Here is a 19777-nt window from a genome sequence, read left to right on the forward strand (position 1 = left end):
TACTGTTTCCATATAGAGCAGAACTAACTTGTGCAGATGGGTCCATATGACAGTCACACCATGTCATGTTGAAGGGTTAAAAGGTTTAACATGTGACCGCAGGTGTGAAGGGGGCTGCCTGAATGGTGACTGTACGGCACCCAATGAGTGTACGTGCCACGCCGGCTACGTGAAGGTGGGCAAGTCCAACCAGTGCGCGCCCACATGCAAGTCGGGCTGCCCGCACGGCCGCTGCACTGGCCCGGACACCTGCACCTGTGACTCTGGCTACTACCTGGATGCTGCCACCAAAACGTAAGTACCTGCACACCAAATAGCTGCCATAATTTTCCAGTCTCCTCTCTGGAAAGGTGCCACAGAAAACTACCTCGGATAGTTGTCGGCACTTGCTGCTAAGTACAGTGATTTGCTCGAACACCGTGTGGTACCCAATTTCACTTGGACTGTAGCGGCACTTCGTCGAGGCACGTGCGAGCTCCTCGTCGAGACCGTAAAGGTCCGAGGGACGTCTACCGGCCGTCTTGTCATTCCCGCTTTCTGACATCGTACGGATGCAGTGTGGAGGATTATGTGATCAGCGCACCGCTCTCCCGGCCGTTTTGCAGACTTTCCAAACTGTGTAGTCACTACTGTTCAGTCAAATAGCTTCTCAACTGGCATCACAAAGTTGCGTGCACTCTGTACAAGTCCGCCCACTGAGAAAAAATTCTCGGAAGTACCAGAATTGAACCACGGTCTTCAGAACGGCAGTCACTTATGTCGACCACTCGACTACGGAGGCGCACTGTCGAGGCATAGCACAGGAAAGTGGAAGTAACTACATCTATATCTGTCTGTATCCTCTGCAAACTGTAGTCAAATGCATGACATAAGGAACCTCACATTGTAGCACATATTACTATTTCTTGCCATCCCATCTGCATACAGGGCACAGGAGCAATTCCTGCTTAAATGCACCTGTGTGTACTGCATAGTCCTCGGATATTTTTCTGCAGTATTCACCTAATGCTGACTATTGAAACTTGGTAAGTAGCTTCAAGAACTGATGAAGTGTATGCCAGTTAAGAGGTCACACCACTCGTGTTGCTCTTCTTTGTATTTGTTTAATATCATCTGTCAGTCCTATTTGTATTCATCGCACAATTTTGACCAGTATTCTAGGGTGGGCTGCGAGAGTTTTTTTGGAAACCATCTTCCTTGTGCAGTGATTTAATTTTCCAGTATCTTGCCAATGAACCAAAGTCTGCCACGTGCTTTACCCACAACCGAGCCGATGTGCTCATTTCATTTCATATCCCCACAAATTTCAGATCCAGGTATTTGTATGAGTTGACTGATTCCAGTGTGACTGATTCATATTATTGTTACAGGATAAATACTGCGTTATTACACTTTTTGAAGAGCAAAATTTTACATTTTTGTATGTTTGTAGCAAGTTGGCACTCTTTGCACTGCTTTGAAATCTAAGTAACTGACTGGATGTTTGAGCTCATTTTTTCAGACAGTACTTCATTATAGATAACTGCATTACAGATAACTGCACCACCTGGAAGCCGGCCGGAGTGGCCGTGCGGTTCTAGGCGCTACAGTCTGGAACCGAGCGACCGCTACGGTCACAGGTTCGAATCTTGCCTCGGGCATGGATGTGTGTGATGTCCTTAGGTTAGTTAGGTTTAATTAGTTCTACGTTCTAGGCAACTGATGACCTCAGAAGTTAAGTCGCATAGTGCTCAGAGCCATTTGAACCATTTTTAGAACCATCTGGAAAGATTCTGATGTTATTTTTTATACAGTCTGCTGGCTCATTAATATACAACGTGAACAGTAAGGGTCCAAAGACACTTCCTGGGGGCACACCTGAAGCTACTTCATCTGTCAATCGCCCTACATCCGAGAAAACACATTGCCTTTTTTTTCCAAAAAATCCTCAACTGAGTCAGAAATTTCAAAAAATGGCTCTGAGCGCTGTGGGACTTAACTTCTGAGGTCATCAGTTCCCTAGAACTTAGAACTACTTAAAACCTAACTAACCTAAGGACATCACACACATCCATGCCCGAGGCAGGATTCGAACCTTCGGTCGCGCGGTTCCAGACTGTAGTGCCTAGAACCGCTCGGCCACCCCGGCTGGCCAGAAATTTCACTTGATACCTCATATGAGCATATTTTCATTAAAAAGAGGCAATGTTGTACTGAGCTAAATGCTTTTTAGATATTAAAGTGAATACTACATCTACGTGACAGCCCTGATCCGTCACTTAAACAGCTCATAACAGAGTGTTTCACCTAGATGTTGAAAGCACCATGTAAAGGCATATGTGACACAGAAAACTGCAAAAGTCACGGTGTCTTTGTGACAACCAAAAAACTTACCTCATTTGCATGGAGCAAGTTCACAAGGTTTGTAGGAAAGGCCACGTGAACTTGGAGGCGAAGAATGAGGTGGCAAATACCCTTATTTCCGCCATATGTTTGTCAAATGCTTCAGTAGCACTCCATACATTTAGGTTGTCATTTTATGAAATATACAGGTTGGAAGTAAAGAAATGGTTAGCCCTAACAGTTCTGCATGTAGTTTCCTTAGTGTCAACAAAATCTGTGCTACCAGTCGTTTCAAACTCAAGCCTTTGGCCTTTTAAATCATCAGAGTTTCCTTCTTTGGTAATAAATGTAGAACCAAATTTCACACATTACAAAACAGTACACCTAACAGGATGAAAGTAGTCCAAAAGACATGAATAAATTTTTGACGTGTGCTGTAGAAATTGTCTTTAGTGAACTGTGAATTACTCATCTCATGACGTACATTTACAATAGATTTGGTTTGCGTACAGGAAACGTGTCCAAAATTTATAATACAGTTAGAAATATTTTTACATTGATAAATAATAGCACTACAATAAATAATAACAATATAAGGATATTTCTTGGAATATGTAAAACATTATATCCAGCTCAAATTTCCAGTTTGTCCTGCATGAATTCATCCACTGAGTAATAACACTTCAGTGTCAGTACCTCATATAGCTTTCTTTAAAGTGAACCCAAATTCATCTGCATCAACTTGTTCCCTTTTAATTTATTACAAATTTTCATTCCCATGTATTGAGGTTAGTGGGGATAGTTTGCGGTGGTGGGTTTGACGCATAAAATTTTCTTAATTTCTAGCATCGTGTGAATGGACAAAATGGTTTCCCTCAAATAATTCATGTCTGGTGTACAAAAATATAACAATCTCATATATGTATAAGGATGGCAGAGTTAATATTTTAAGTTTTCTCAATAATGGTCGACATGGTTCTTTGTGATTTGCAGTGCACGTATTTCGAATGATTTTTTTCTGAATTTTTAGTATCTGCACAATATTTGTCGAGCTACCCCAAAAAACAATACCGTACATAATAATGGATTCAAAGTAGCTTGTATATGCTACTTTTTCATGTGTCCATAGTAAAGCAGAGGTGTGAGATTTTGTGAACAGCAAACATCACTGAGCATGTTCTTTTCCTAAAAATTTCATAGACAAGGTGCCACCAACCTCATTTCAAATCTATGAGCAGTAGATAGAATAAAACACATTTAGTGAGAGTATGCCTTATACAGGGATGAAGATACAAAGTTGAGGCAATTTATTTTCAAAAGAACCATTCAATTTTAAAAGGATACGTCTTCTACAACCGCACATATACATCTTCCATGTGGTGTCTGTGGTTGACAAAAAGTTTAGTTTGTTTCCTATTACAAACAAAATTATTTTCAAAAGAATTTTACATGCCCATTTGATAAGGCAGTCCCAAGTTCATACGGTATGACACGGTGTGATGATGTATCAATATCCAAATTAAATACTTCACAGAAAAGAAAAGAGGAAAATAGCTCTTTAATTAGGGAATGGTCTTTCCTTTGAAATTTACTTATTAGCTCAGAAGACTTTTCCTGTGGATAGATACATGAAATTTTAGAATTACAGTAACTTTTATTAACATCATTTCTGATGAAACTGAATGTCCCATTGCAACCAGAACAATAAACTGAACTATCTGGATAATGAAGTTTTGTGGGGAATTTGTTTCTACCATTGTGATGATGTACATGGTATGTGCTTCATGAAGGAACTTTAACATTAGGATCTTTAAAAGAAATTTGGTAAAAATTTCATATAGGCCTTAATACATGGAACAGGAGTGCATACAAAACATGGTGGTGGCAGTCAGCCTGCTCTGTCACAACCATGGTGTCGCTTCTCACCCCATTCTATGGTAGATAAAAAGTTGTGAATTATTAAGGTTTAAGGCATTATGAATAAAATTCTGTTTATGTGGATTCTTTTTGTCTTAAATAAATGTTAATTTTCTTCTTGTTTGGATCACCTTAAACAATAAATAACAAAGTTAGTTACATCAAAATGTTAGGACTGTCTGCTTAATAGATGGTCGGTGCACCTTTGGAAAGCGATGCAGTAGCAGTTACATGTGGAACGGATTTGACAAGCCCTCTGTAGATTTCTGGAGGTACGCGGTATCAAATGCACGCGCACGTGTGCACACGTGTATGCAGTTCCCGTAAATTACAGGCCACAAGCTTATGCCCAGAGCTGGCAACTGATTGCAACTGACATATATTTTATCAAGTTCAGAAGAGGCAAATTTTCTGGCCGAAATGTCGATGTGAGTTTACTGTCAAGCTCCACAGACCACTGTAGCACGAGTCCGGTTTTGTGATGCAGATGATTATCCTGCTGGATAAGATATCACCACTGGGGAATATACAAATCATGAGGGGATGTACGTGGCCTGCAGTACAGAGTATGGTGGTTGGGGACTTGCTTGTCTACAGCTGCTGTGGTGCCTTCAGTTACTTCCACAGGTCCTGTGGAGGTCCAAGTGAATATCCCGCAAAGCGTAAGACAGCCTCCACTGTACTGCATCCGTGCATATCTCAAACAGCAGTTTGCCCGAATAACGACAAATCTGATATGACCACTGACCTGGAATAAAAATATCTACGACTCTCTGACTAGGTGACGCGTCTACACAATACACAGTCCAATTTCGATGATCTCGTCCCAGTCGTAACTGATGACGTCTTTGGGTCGGCATCGGAACACACCAGTGTCGTCTGCTGCGAAGCTCCTCATTCGACAGTGTGCACTAAATGGTGATCTGTGGAACACTTGTGACTGCACCAGCATTGTGTTGTGTCATCTGCAACAGACTGCTGCCTGTCCTGTTTTACAGAACAGGCAAGTCCCCAACCTCCACATTCTGTACTGTGTGTGGACGTCCAACATCTAGTCACCTACTCGTGGTTTCATTTTCTTCCAGTCACTTTCCAGTGATGCTCATGACAGCAGCATGTGAACAGTAGACCAGCTTTATCACTTCCAATATGCTAGTTCCCCGGTGCCAGGCCATAACACTCCAGCCTTTGTCAAAGTCACTTGTGCCAGTGGATCTCCCCATTTGTGGGTAGAATGATGTCACTTGCACTGGATGGCGCAAATAAGAGTGGCCTGGAGAACAGTTCCAGGGCACAAAGAAACACAGCAGAGGAAAGGAAATGCAGTACTAACCTGACTACAGCAGACGTTGAAAGTGACCACCATTCATCTCTCGGCACTTTTGGGCCCTGGTCAGCAAGTTGCTGAAGGTAGATCGAAGCTGTATAGCTGTACAACCCTCTCTTTAACAACAAATATCCAAAAGTCCTGCAGATACAGTCTACACTGTGTTTCTACTGTAATAAACGCAGTATTTAACACTCTGAGCAGTATCGATATGAGCGGAAGTTATACTAAACTGATACGTAACCTGTCGTTTTTGTTGCTGCCTCCACATTGTCGAATTCTTCTTATGAAATTTGCCTGGTTCTGTATTTGCATGTAGAAACTATGTAAATAAAAGATTTAGGTTTATTATCAATTCTATCATTGTTTATTTGTTCTCCACATGACGTAAACAGCATCACCAAAAGGCGGACTGTCCAAAGCATGTCAAGACAAAACACTGAGACTGAAACAGATACAAAAAGACTGACCCTGACATAAAAAAATTGTGACAAAATACTGAGCATGCCAGAAGCAGCACTGCTGTGTTTCTTTGTACAGAACTTTAACAATGAATTAAAAAAAAAAAACATTATTAATTTGGTACAATTTTGATGTTACAATTAAAATTTACAAAACATAAAGGAACTGATAATACAGCTCAATACGATATGAAATGCAAAATCAAATGACATCATTTTTACAGTATCGTCAGTGGTTTTAAATATTAAAATCAAGCTGAACTTTAACTATAATAATGTCTTTCGTATTATTTTGGTCTGGAATTAGTTACAGTATGAATTTTTTTACTAACATTTATTGACTGTACAGAACTCGTGCTTTATCTGATTACATATGTAAAACTCACAAATATAGCTTCAAATTCTGGAAATTGGAAAGTTGGGTGACGAAAACAATGGAGAGTTAATTGGAAACATAATTACAAAGAATATTAATTACAAAAGAGGACATAAAAATAAATAACAAATGTAAATAAATCACTTGCTAATAACTTTCAAACTGTTTCACAAAAGTAATGAGGTTTTCTGTTATCAGATTTTTAAATTACCATTTTGTTAATTCGAAGTATTGGCTTTTCATACCAAAGCTTCTGCAGCCTCTAATTGTTACAGAATGATCACTACAGTTTTACAAAATGATGACTAATTTGGCATAGGCACAGGTTCTGATTAGTTGTGTCAGTCATTTAACAATTAAGAATGTACTTGGTGATGGATCTGGAATGTTACATTAACTTATAAAGACTTTAGAACATATAGAACTATATGATACCCACTTAACCATATAGACAGCATATGATATTGGACTGGTATCGTAATGTTGAGTTGAAATTTTGGGAAGGTGTACTATTATAGCTGGACTGCTGGGATTGTTGCAACCTCATCTGAAATGTTATATGCAGTTCTCGAAGACTACGAGGGTTGCCGCATTACACCTAAGGCGTGAGGGCTCCCCATGCAAAGTAATCGCACACTACTTCCATTAATAGCACTATCAGATGTGAAGATCATGTAAATGTGCTCCAAGGAACTGGTGTGAATCACATGGTGAGCATAAACATAATGTGCACGTCAGAGGATGTGGTTATATCGTACACTCACGTTCAACTGCGTCCCCTCATCTAGGCCACTTTTATTTGCCCCACCCTGTATATTTTCACACACTGCTACCAGGCACCATTCAATCTCGTAGTACGTGATGGTGATCACATTGCAGGTGCCGCCCTAACTGCCCCGGAGGTTGTGCCAACGGCCGCTGCACGGGTCCTAATAAGTGCGTCTGCAACTCCGGCTACACTGTGGACCCCGCAGCCCGGCCGGCCGGCTCTCGCTGCATACCCCACTGTCCCGGAGGCTGCGTGGGTGGAGTCTGCTCTGCACCCGGTGTCTGCACCTGCCTCTCTGGGTGAGTCACCGACCAGAACACCATTCTCCTGCATCTGTAAAGGTCTCGGGACATTCGCATGAACTGGCAACTGTGACAGAACAGGATAATGTGACTGCAACAAACTTGTGCCTTCTTTTTCATCGAGCACCATAACATTAACGCGTGATCGTAAAATGTATCTGCATCTACAGCTATTATTTGCGAGCCACTGTGAAGTGTATGGTGGAGGGTACATTCTGTTGTAGCACATGTGGGTTACTTCCTTTTTTATTCACATGTGGAGAGCTGGAAAAAGTCTGCTTAGCTGCTGCTGTGTGCACCATAGCCAGCCTGAGCTCATCTCTGGTGACCTTATATGAGACAGACACAAGGGGTTGCAGTATGTTCCATGGTTCTTCATTTAACTCATTCTTTAAACTTTCTAATGGGCTTTTGCAGGTTTATTGATGCATATTTTCAAGGATGTACTAATTCAAGTTTATCAGTATTTCAGTGATGCTCTCCAGAGGATCAAACAAATCAGTCAACATTACTTTTTATAACATTCCCGGTTAGTCCTGTTTGGATGGATCACACACTCTTTGGCAATAATCTAAGCTGAGACGCATAAGTGATTTGTTAATAGTCTCATTTGTAGAGTGATTGCATTTTCCCAGTACCCTGTCTATGAACCAAAGATTGCAACCTGCTTTACGTACAATTTAGTCTTTGTAAAAATTCTATTTCGTATCACTACAAATTCTAACACCCCGGTATTTGTGTGTTAACCAAATCCAGTTGTGACTTGTTGATACTGTCGTCATCTTATGAATTGCACAGTTTTACATTTCTGAACATTTGAAACAAGTTGCTAATCTAAGCACCACTTCCATATATTATTGAGATCTGACTGAATATTGCTACAGTTTTTTTTTAGCCAGTAGTTCATTGTAAATAACTGCATCACCTGAGAGAAGTGTACACGGTCGTTAATGTACAGCACGAACAGCGAGGGTCCCGACACACTTCCCCTGTGTCACACAGGAAGTTATTTCTACATCTGTCGATGGCTCTCCGTGTGGGATAACGTACTGCAGTGGTATTTCTACCTGGATTTGTTCTGCATTGTTGTGACAATAGATGATGCAGACGGTCCAAGTGACCCGGAATTAACTAAACAATTGTGTTCTAGGTACGAGAAAGACGCGAAGAACAAGACAGGCCGCGTGTGTGTTCCGCGCTGCTCGACACCTTGCGGGCGGGGTGCCAAGTGCACCGCCCCCAACACGTGCGACTGCTTGCCCGGCTACGTGAGGGAGACCGCACCATCCGGTGTCAAGGTACGCTGTCCACACTGGGAGTACTTGCCAAACATCATTATGGGTGGGACTAGAGAGAGCCAAAGTGCCTTGAGAAATGGAAGTTGTAAAATTACAAAGCTATTTTCTGTACCTCTTAATTCTTGTATGTTTAAGTCCTCACCAACCTCCTTGCAATGATCATAAGGTATTTAAACAGTCAATAATGATAATTTAACAAATGCTATTAATTTACATGTATTGTTTCTACACACACAATGATCAGCTTTCTTGCAGGGTATTAGTACAAATTTAGCAACATAAATCGGTAAACTACATAGCCTCTGAGTAGTCTCACAAAATTTCACCAGTCACAAATACTGATGTCGCAACAGTTTCTTACTGACTGACAGACAGACTAATAACATAACTTTACTTACACAGACCAACATAATGTTTCAACAGATAGAATGCTCACTTTTGACTGACTTTGACTCAGTGTGCGGCACACGTACACTTAGGTGACAAAAGTTATAGGAAATTTCCTAATGTTGTTTTAGACCTCCTTTTGCCCAGCACAGTGTAGCAACTCGAGATGGCACAGACTCGACGAGGTCGTCTAAGTCTCCTGTTGAAATACTGAACAGTGATCTCTCTAAAGCGATCTACAATCGAGAAAGTGTAGCCACTGCAGGATTTGATGCACAAAATGGCCTCTCTGTTATGTCCCCTAACTGTTTGATGGGATTTATGTGGGGTGATCTGGGTGACCAAATCATTCACTTGAATTGTCTAGAATGTTCTTCAAACCAATTACATACAGTTGTGGCCCAGTGGCATGGTGCATTATCATCCATAAAAATTCCATTGTTGTTTGTGCACATGAAGTCTGTAAATCACTGCAAATGGCCTGAAAATTGCTAACATAACCATTTCTGAATAACATGTTCTCAGGTTTCCAACCGCATCAATTGCTTAAAACTAGACGAGCTTTCGGCCAAGCACTCCTTGGCCATTGTCAAGTCATAACACTTGAATACTCTTTTTGTCAGAAATATTGCAGGACAGGTTTTCTTAAAGGTTGAAAATTGCACTGACCAACTCCTTTTGAAGTAGTCCCTTGGGCTATTTATACGCAGTCACCAATGTTACTGGAGGTCTTGGAAGCAAGCAGGTACTGGTAAGCTCACTTGTCACAGCCTGTCGGATATCTGAGATATCTCGATGAAGCTTTTCTTTCAGTCACCTTCCCGCTTGCGGAAACAAGAAAAAATTGCAAGGGGAGAGATCGGGCGAATATGGCATATGTGGTATAGTAATAACAGAATGTGTGGCCAGATACTTGCTTACAGATTATGCAGTATGGGGTCTTGCACTGCCACACAGCAAGAACCAATCCTGAGAATGCCACACATCAGGGTGACAACAATGAATTGATTGTTGTAAATGTTTCAAGACTTTGATGTAAATATTTCGGTTCACTGTTTCACCTGGAGGACCATACTCACGGTGAACTAATCTTTTAGTACCAAAGAATGGAATCGATGTAGTCTTTCTTCTCAAAGGATGTCATTTGACTCCTTTTTTAGGTTGGTGATCCAGGACCCCACCATTCAGCACTTCAACATTTCATGTGAGAGCCATACTGGTAGCACCAACTTTCATTGTCAGGAATAATCTTTGACAGAAATGTGGGATCACATCTGGCTCCATCCAGTAGTTCAGCATAAATTCTTCAGCTTTCCTCTTTCTGTTTGTCTGTTAGTGTGTGAGGGACAAGTTTTGCATTAAGTTTTCATTCCCCTAAATCTTCATGTAAAATATTATGACACACATCACAACTCAAATTAAGTTCTTCTGATATCACAGGTACAGTTACATGATGTTCTCCTTGCAATAACTGCCTTACACACTCCTCATTTGCATCGGTATGAGCTGTAGTTGGGCGATCAGCTCTGGGATCGTCTTCCACTGAATCCCTGATTTCACAAAATCTTTTGTGCCGTTTGAGAACATGACTTCTTGAAAGCGCCTCACCTGCATGTGCTTGCTTAATAATTGTCCACGTTTCACTAGGGGTCTTCCCGAGCTTAGTGCAGAATTTATGTTCGGTCTTTGCTCACAATTGGCATCCATTGTGTTGCCGTAACTAATGTGTGTTTGTGGGGAAATGTGGACAAGGTCATTTCAGGGATGCACAAATACCAGGTAACATTAAAAATAAAATTTGTTCCATTTTAGTACTGCAATCTCAGAAATAAACAACCTGTCCTGAAACTTTTCTGACAGAGTAGTATGTACATGTTTTTGTTGATACTATTTGTGTGTACAAAAATGTTTACATATTCCAGGATACTGTAAATGCCTTGATAAGAAATTAAGGTGAAACACCTATGGCACAAAAATTGTGTTTTATTCAGTTGATATTAGACAGTGCCAAAGTAATGATTATTGACATACCATAATATAAAGGCAACTGAGGATGACAAGACTACAGAACTTGAAGTTCTAAATGCCATCTTTTTCAGATGTGTTTTCAGTACTATTATGTTCTCGGTAAACTGTTGCATGTCCCTAGACATGTTTAAAGTGTCAAATCATGAAGAAAACCTTCAATTACTAGAAGGTGCATGGCCCTTAGATCAAGGAGTGCTTCCCTCAGGAGTTCCATCAGTGAAAGGTGTGAACCCATTCCATCTAATGCCTATCCATACAACTAATTGCTTTGGCTTTAAAGATGATGTGGAAACATTGTTGTCAATGCAGATGTGCAAGATCTCCAAATAGAGTATGAGTAAAGTGTCTCTCTCATCCATCTCGAATAGTTTTTAAAAATTCTTACTCAGAAACAGAAGAATGTAAAAAGATCAGCGTATTCAAAAGAGGAAAGACCATTGCAGATGTGTGCCATGCTGTACTTCATCTGAAGGATCAGCTATGTGTATCAGCTGCAGAAGAACAAGACCTGTTGACAATGTTGCCATTTTTTTGTTGACAGTGCAGGGAGTTTCACAGCAAACACTGCAACATCTGATCTCGAAAACAGACTTGCATAAGAAAGAGAAGTGAATACTGAGGAGTTTTTTCCATGGATTTAATTTTGTTATTGTCTAGAAAAAAAATTGTAAAAGAAATGAGAAACGGTTTTTGTTGACTACAGTTCTGCTACTTATAATATTACTGCTGTATTTCTTTACTTGTGTTATCACAAATAAAATTCAGTGTCTCAGTATTAACAACGCTTAGAACAAAAACTTTCACATTGGCACTTAAAACAAGTCAGTTTCCTGGTATGGCACTTACAATGTTCTTAATAAACTATTATTTATTTTCTGTTCTGTCTCATTGTTTTTTACAATGATGAAATGGCTACTTAATTCTGTAGTATCAGAATACCTTCTCAATATTGTGGATACAAATAAGTTATGTTAAAAAGAGGTACATCAGTTTTTTGATTCTACTGACAAAACTGAGATATTCTCTGGACCATGTTGGGACATGATTATTGCAAAAGCACTGACCTGCAGTGATGTTTGTTGTCTGTACCAGACACTCCTTATGTGTAACGGTGTGTGTTTTGCCACAACAAATGTCTTCCACAACTATGACCTTACATTTTAACGTGCCATATAGTCAGAATAAATAGTTCAGTTCATTTTGTTGAGGGTCAGGTCGGTTTTATCGAAGATCGGGTCAGCTGTGATGAGGGTCAGTATAAAGTTTGGCTATATTGTTCATTAGATTTTGTTGGTTGGGCTTTGGTGTAGATGGCCCATTGAGGTGTAGAAGTGGAATATTTTCTTTCAAAGAATACTTGTTGCTGTGGGAGTAAGGTATGCGCAGTAATTAACCTGAATTGGTCATTCTTACATTACAGGGTAGGAATGCCACAGTGCTGTGCCGCCCGGACTGCCCCAAGGGCTGTGGCCCGGGAGCAGTCTGCTCGTCCCCCGGCCGCTGCACCTGCCTGCCGGGCTACACGGAGTCGGCTCCCAAGTCGAACATCTGTGTCCCAGTCTGCACGCACGGTTGCGTCATGGGTGACTGCACTGGTCCTGATGTGTGCACGTGTAAACCGGGGTATGTACACACAACTTACCAGGCAGCTCCACTGAGACATACATTTTGATTGCTAGTTACTTGCTCACATATTTGTCCCGTTAGTGCCAGAGGTTAGATTCAGAAATAAATGTAAGTCGTGTAGTGACTCGCCTTAACTGTACAGCTGATAGCCATCGTTCTGCAGTATGCGATTCTGTGAACGTACCTCATTGGCCTATTACAAAAATTTTCCCAGGTAACCCATATCTCTGCTTGACTCACTTGCCTCGTATCATAATGCTAAAGTGAATTTTGCCAGAGAAGGGATGTGTTAAACATATAAGGAAGAGCAAAACAAAATGTTGCTGTTGAAAATTTATCACTGAGATGCAGTGGCCTCTAAATGTTCTATCTGTAATACAATATAAAACATTAACATAGCTCACATCTGGCACCATCGTGGGAAGAGCCATTGCAGAAAACCGCAAACTCGGAGTACATCCATCCTGCGTATTCAACTTGCAGTTATAGAACCCATAAAAATCTTTGTCTTTGCAGAGAATATGGGTTTACTTCCACATTAACAGCGCGTGCGCGCGTGCGCGCGTGTGCGTGCGCCATTCACATCAGTGTACTGTGTCTTATTATGTGAGGATTCACAGGAATCTGTTTTCCGTTGCAGTTGAGACCTTCACGAATAAAGCCGTATTTGGGTTACTTTGGACTAGTCTTGTCCACTGTATAGTTGTGACAATCTTTGGTAAAAACACTGATACAGGGAAATGAAGCAATGCAAGGCAAAGCATATAGTGTAAGTATACTTACTCGGTCAGGAGGGACACGGAATCTTTTCTTCCGAATTCAAAATACACTTTGAACAAAACTCGGCATATAGACTGAATCTGAGCCCATTGAGTCATTTACTTCAGCTTTTGCAGGAGACACTAAACAACTATTGCATAATCTTTGTGGTCTCTTGAGGAGCTTCCAAGATGTCCGTCCTCAGCCATCCCACTCTGCCAAGTGTGACTCCACCCTCTCCACATCAAACTTGGGCCATCTGTGCGCTATGTCTTTCACACTTCCCCATTATCGCATTTGATAACACTTCACATGTTTACACCATCCTTCCCAGATGTCGGCATGTCATAATAGATTATGAAAAGTTTTATTCTAGTTTTAATGGTCAGAAAAAAATAAAATTTTCTACTGCACTATTTTTTTTTTCCTTCCATTCCCACCCAAGTCATCCAGCCACTACTTGGCGGGATCTTTTAAAATTGTGCAGCCAGGAAGGCCACTTATGCAGAATGTTGTAGGACCTGTGTGTCATGCACTGACTGCATTTCTCTCCATCTTCAAATTGTGTGGCACTTATGTCATAATTTGCATTCTGTTGCCCTGCTTAAGATGAGTACAAAATTGGCCTCCTGCATTTCTTCTTGCATTATGGCATCTTGCACATTTACATTATCTCAGTTACAAATCTACTTTTGTTGTTGTACATATAATGGTTACATCAACTGATTCAAATAATTGATCTTTTGTCTGGATGCATTAGAATGGTTATTCCCTTCACTTTACCGTGGAATTTAATGACGATAGAATGAAAGTATTTGTGATGATAAACCAACATTTATTCTGGAGAATAATTCACCTTCTTCTTAGAAAAATTTTATCCCAAAATGTACTCTTACATCCTTGCTCATATTTGTATTTAATGGAATTGAAAGGAGTGGCTGGGGGAAAGGGGGGGGGGGGGAATTGGTTAAAGATAGGGCAGTAGGGTACCCAGGAGAAGAGCTGGAGGTGGGGAGGGTTTTATAGAAGCTAGGCACAATATCTTACAAACTAAAACTCAAAGCTATTGAAATTGAAACTGTTTATTTATCACCAAACATATTAAGCTTACTACTTTGTACTAGGTACCTACCACCTACAATGAGAGAACAAAGTTTATATCTCAAGTCCCATAGCCATTCTTTTGCAACACACACCAGCTTTGGCTCTATGTATCATTGTATTTAGAGAAGCTATCTTCTGGACAAGGTGGTGAAAACACTCTGGATTCAGCAATAAAACAGTGAACATTGGTTTGTGGTTTACAGAGTGGCTGAGCGGACCATCTGATTTTCGTTTAACCGAAACATCTAAAACTGGCAGCCTTCCAGATCTGACAGAGCTTAGGAGAATCTTCCCCATAGTATAAAACTACACCAACCAGCCTGCACCTGTGGCGTGGTGTATGTTCCTAGCAGCTTTTCACCTGGATGACAGTATAATCTGGACACGATCATCTACTCGGTGTAATACGAAATGTTAATTGCCCGACCAGGAAACATCGTAAACTCGATAGTGCTTTGTCCACTGTAGTCTGTAACGCTACAACTGGTCACCTTCAGCATCGATACAGATACAAAACAGGTCAAAAATAGGTGCTAAAAGTCATAAGTGATGTCATTGGGTCAACTCGGTAACATTTAGGCATCTACAGCAGTCGAGCCCCACGTTTGCCAGTGTGTGCTGAACGGTGTTGTCTGCACCAGTGTTGTATGCTGTTGTCATATCTGCTACAGACCCTGCTTTATGGAGCATAACATTCTACGATGAGGACAGAACATCAAAAACTTTGCCACATACTCACAGTTTCACACTGCTTCAACTATTTTCCAGAGGTGCTCACAACAGTTGTATATGGACATCTGAGCAGGTTCGGTGTTTCAGAGATACTTGTTCCCAGGCATTAGGGCATAATAATCTGCCCTCTGTTAAAGTCGCTTATGCCAGTGTGTGACGAAGCAAGTAGGGATTTTTAAGGAATATAACACCAAATATAGTTTTGTGCTTAGTTTTACGTATGTTATTGATTTTCTAATTTATTTTGACTATTCCTAGTCAGTATCTTTCATTATAGGATGAAATCAGTAATTGTTTTGTAACTTAGTCTATTGTTGACGTATAAACAAATATAAATTCTGTACTAATTATAAACATTTGCAAGATGAAATGCTGGTAACCTTAAAGTATCTATTTGGCTCTATTCGAAAGCATGTTAGCAAAGACAGCCCTTATTTAATTCCAGAGTAATTAACGGTTTTGTCAAAAGTATTGTTTGTGTAACGATATTTGTTAATTTCATGATTTAAACAAATAATTTGGCCTAAACCTTGTAACAGAAGAAACTGTTAAAAAGAATTATTTTTTCTATGTATTCAGTTAATTTAATGAGTTAAGTTTTAATTGTAGTTTCTTCAAAGTTAACTGTGAACAATGTGCAGTTTCAGCATCCATTATTGTGATGATATTAAGGGTCCAATTTTTGGTCACGAGACAGTCCACGGCCGAGTTTCAGACAAGGAATCTGTATCGGGTAGAACGACAGCAATGTATCAGCTTAAGAGTGTAATAAGTGTGAAACGATTAGGCCTTGTGTTAAAACAGTGACAGTGTCTGCTCCATACATACTTTTCTATTCTTCAAGAACTGTGAACTTTGTTGTTAGGCTTTTACTGCTCATAGATGTTCAACAGGAAATTATTGTAGCAGTACGTAGATGTTCACCTGCTAACTATTAATGAGGCTTACGGGAAGTTAAACAATAGTGCACTGGGCATATAAATGTGTATTATTGGGGAGTTGTGAAAAGTGAAAGTAAAATACTGCGAAACACAACTGTGCATCTGTCAGCTACATCATTTACAGTAGACAGTACTGCACATCCACTCCCTATTTTTTCAGCCAGTACGTCGACATGGAGGAAAACAGAGGAAGAAAGTAAAGTCGAGGCAAACTGCTACAAGTGGATTTCCTGATTTCTAGCCCAATTACCAGTAGTATGATTCCTGTTTCATATCAGCTCCACGTATATACAAAATGATCAATAAAGACCAAGACTGATTTTTTTTCACTGATGTTTGTCACTCCATTTCAGTGTTTACAAGATCTTTTTCATAGTGCTCCTCTCCTACTCCTATGCACTTTTTATAGCATCTCAGCAAGTCCCCGAGCACATAGTGCAGGCCATTCCTTGTCAGGTCCTTGAGAATCGCCTCACTTTTCTTGAGCATGATTCTGAGATCTCAAATTGAATGCCCTAAAGCTTTGCCTTTACTGATGAGAATAAATAAAAAAAATCAAGGTGCGAGATCTGAGCTACAGGGCAGATGTGACACACAGGTAAAGTTGAACTTGCCAGAAACAAACGACTTTGATTGCGATGTAGGACTGCGCATTGTCACGATGGTGAAGTGGTCACTCAGACTGAGAAAGATCTGGTAGTTTCCTCACAATCTGCTTCCCCAGATTAGCTGATGTGTAGTGTGCTGCTGTAACAGTAGTGTGAGGGAGGGTCAAAAAATGTGATCAACATCACCTTCCTGGCAGATGGAACAACTTTTGAATTTTTTGGTGTTGGAGAACCAGGTGATTTCCACACTGTGCTGACTCATTTTCATTCAGGGTCATAATGATGCAGCCTAGACTCATCTCTCGTGATGATAAATTCCAGAAATACATCCCCTCAATCAGCAAGAAGCCGCAGCACTTCACGGCTCATCTCTGTTCGCACAGGCTTCTGTTCGAGAGTCGACAGACGTGACACCCGACGGGCACAAACAGAGGTTGTATGGAGACGACTGTGCGTAATTGTAAGAACACTGCCATATTAAATTCTTGACACTTCACTGAGGTTACGTAATGTTGTCTGCCAATCCTCACGGGCAATCACAGCAGCTGTGCTGATGTTAGAAGCTGAAACACCAGGCCCACTTTCCTTAACACAGACAAGTTGGCCTTATTTGAAGTCCTACACACTGTTGCATAAGGTGTGCATCTTTACCATACGCTTGCTGCAGCTTTTCGTAAGTTTCAGTGGTTTAAATGAACACAGCATCTTATCGTGCTGTATTACTGCTCTCGTATCACTTCCACTGTTCGGTATATGCGAAGAGCATCTACAAAATAGAGCATTACTACCAACCTACTGACATGAGAGTGCTGCTGCTTATGGGTATAATACATAAAAACCTGGTCTCTTCAAATATTCATGGTGCAGATAGGAAACTATGGTGCAGATAGGAAGCTATCACAGAAGCTGCAGGGAAAGATCAGACCGTCTTTGAAGGGCTCTCTACTTTTCGTACTGTGTCACTTGCTGACGATGCTACTAGAAAGCATTCGGTCTTGTGGTGGGCAGTGGTCATAAAGTTCTGGTCTGTCAGCATCTTTGCTACATCAGACGTGTCCTAAAAACTTGCCCGGTGTTACAGGTACGTGAAGGACCCGATGGACCTGCGTGGGGCGCGCTGCATCGCCAACTGCCCCGGCGGCTGCATCAACGGCATCTGCTCCGGCCCGGGGCTCTGCCTGTGCAATGCGGGATTCGTCAAGGACAAGTCCGTCAAGGCGGGCAACAAGTGTGTGCCCCGCTCCGGCTAGATGCGGTGGAGCATCTAGCGTGTGGCGAGCACCACAGGCTGTGCATTTTGAAGTTGCCATTGATTGACTGATGCACAAGTAGCAGCACCAAAGTCTGAATATATGTTTCATCTGTATCAAGTATTCCTAAAGTAAATAACATTCTTCAGCACAATGTACAAATTTATACTCCGCATTTAATCCCAAATGCCCCGTGTTACTTTTGTACTCAATTTCAAAAAAAGACCGCTCCTTCAACACCTTCCTCTTCTTGAATCCATACAAGGGGTAAGTCGTGGAGTTTTAATTATTACATCAAGAAATAGTAGTGTAATTAATTTTTTCTCTGTTTACAGGTACATATCTGCTAGTCCTGGTAAAACAGAAATCCCCATACCAATACCATAGTATGCTGCTAGAAGAGTGTCTGTTGCCAGAGTAGAACATAATGTGGTAATTTCAGTTCTGCATTTGAAGGAGACAAAGTGAGTGGGAATAATGCTTAATCGTGTGACACAGTGGTTAGGTAATGTAGACACCTTGTGTTGAAAGTCTCATTGCCTGATCCTAAAATCAATTAGATTCAATATTCCAGTGATCCAACTATCCGCCATCTTCAGGACAATACTGCTATTGTTGAGTCCTGCTGAAACCTGATGCCAGGGCTACAAATTCTTGTCCCATACAGGCCTCCATAACGTACACAGCACATGCACCACTCGTCAGTTGCTGCCCTCAGAGACAGGACAGTTGTCTCCGCCCTGAGGGGAACACCGGTGGCAATGATATATCACACTCGGAGTATTTTCAAAAACTCAGACTGGCCGGACTGAAGAACGTTCTGTTTTGATGCAAGATAGCACAGGGTTCTATGTTCTACTAAGAGGAAATCCACTGTTTCTATTAATCAAATTGTCTACCAGCCTAATTGCCACACACCGAGCAACTGTTCTCCACTGGAAGAAGTCTGAGTGTAATTCTAAAGGTACAGGGCACAGTCCTAAAATTTTTCATCACTTAACTAAGAGTACTTCTACATTTACAGCTGTAGTTCAAAAACTACTGTAAAGTGCATACATCTACATCTACATGATTACTCTGCAATTCACATTTAAGTGCTTGGCAGAGGGTTTATCGAACCACAATCATACTATCTCCCTACCATTCCACTCCCAAACAGCGCACGGGAAAAACGAACACCTAAACCTTTCTGTTCGAGCTTTGATTTCTCTTATTTTATTTTGATGATCATTCCTACCTATGTAGGTTGGGCTCAACAAAATATTTTCGCATTCAGAAGAGAAAGTTGGCGACTGCAATTTCGTAAATAGATCTCGCCGCGACGAAAAACGTCTTTGCTTCCATCCCAACTCGCGTATCGTATCTGCCACACTCTCTCCCCTATTACGTGATAATACAGAACGAGCTGCCCTTTTTTTGCACCCTTTCGATGTCTCTGTCAATCCCACCTGGTAAGGATCCCACACCGTGCAGCAATATTCTAGCAGAGAACCAACGAGTTTAGTGTAAGCTGTCTCTTTAGTGGACTTGTTGCATCTTCTAAGTGTCCTGCCAATGAAACGCAACCTTT

General features: G+C 41.0%; 1 protein-coding gene across 1 annotated transcript in view; it reads left to right on the plus strand.

The window, feature by feature from the left end:
• LOC124718868 (tenascin-X-like) overlaps positions 1 to 18361 on the plus strand; it is a 117783-nt gene extending 99422 nt beyond the window's left edge. Inside the window, exons 6-10 of the mRNA XM_047244501.1 lie at positions 103 to 294; positions 7283 to 7471; positions 8625 to 8772; positions 12608 to 12810; positions 18039 to 18361. Of these exons, the coding sequence (XP_047100457.1) occupies positions 103 to 294; positions 7283 to 7471; positions 8625 to 8772; positions 12608 to 12810; positions 18039 to 18207 (901 nt within the window). The 3' untranslated portion in view covers positions 18208 to 18361. The remainder of the gene's footprint in view (positions 1 to 102; positions 295 to 7282; positions 7472 to 8624; positions 8773 to 12607; positions 12811 to 18038) is intronic.
• The last annotated feature ends 1416 nt before the right edge of the window (positions 18362 to 19777 follow it).

This window comes from Schistocerca piceifrons, chromosome 10 (assembly GCF_021461385.2).
Source record: "Schistocerca piceifrons isolate TAMUIC-IGC-003096 chromosome 10, iqSchPice1.1, whole genome shotgun sequence".
Lineage (NCBI taxonomy): Eukaryota > Metazoa > Arthropoda > Insecta > Orthoptera > Acrididae > Schistocerca > Schistocerca piceifrons.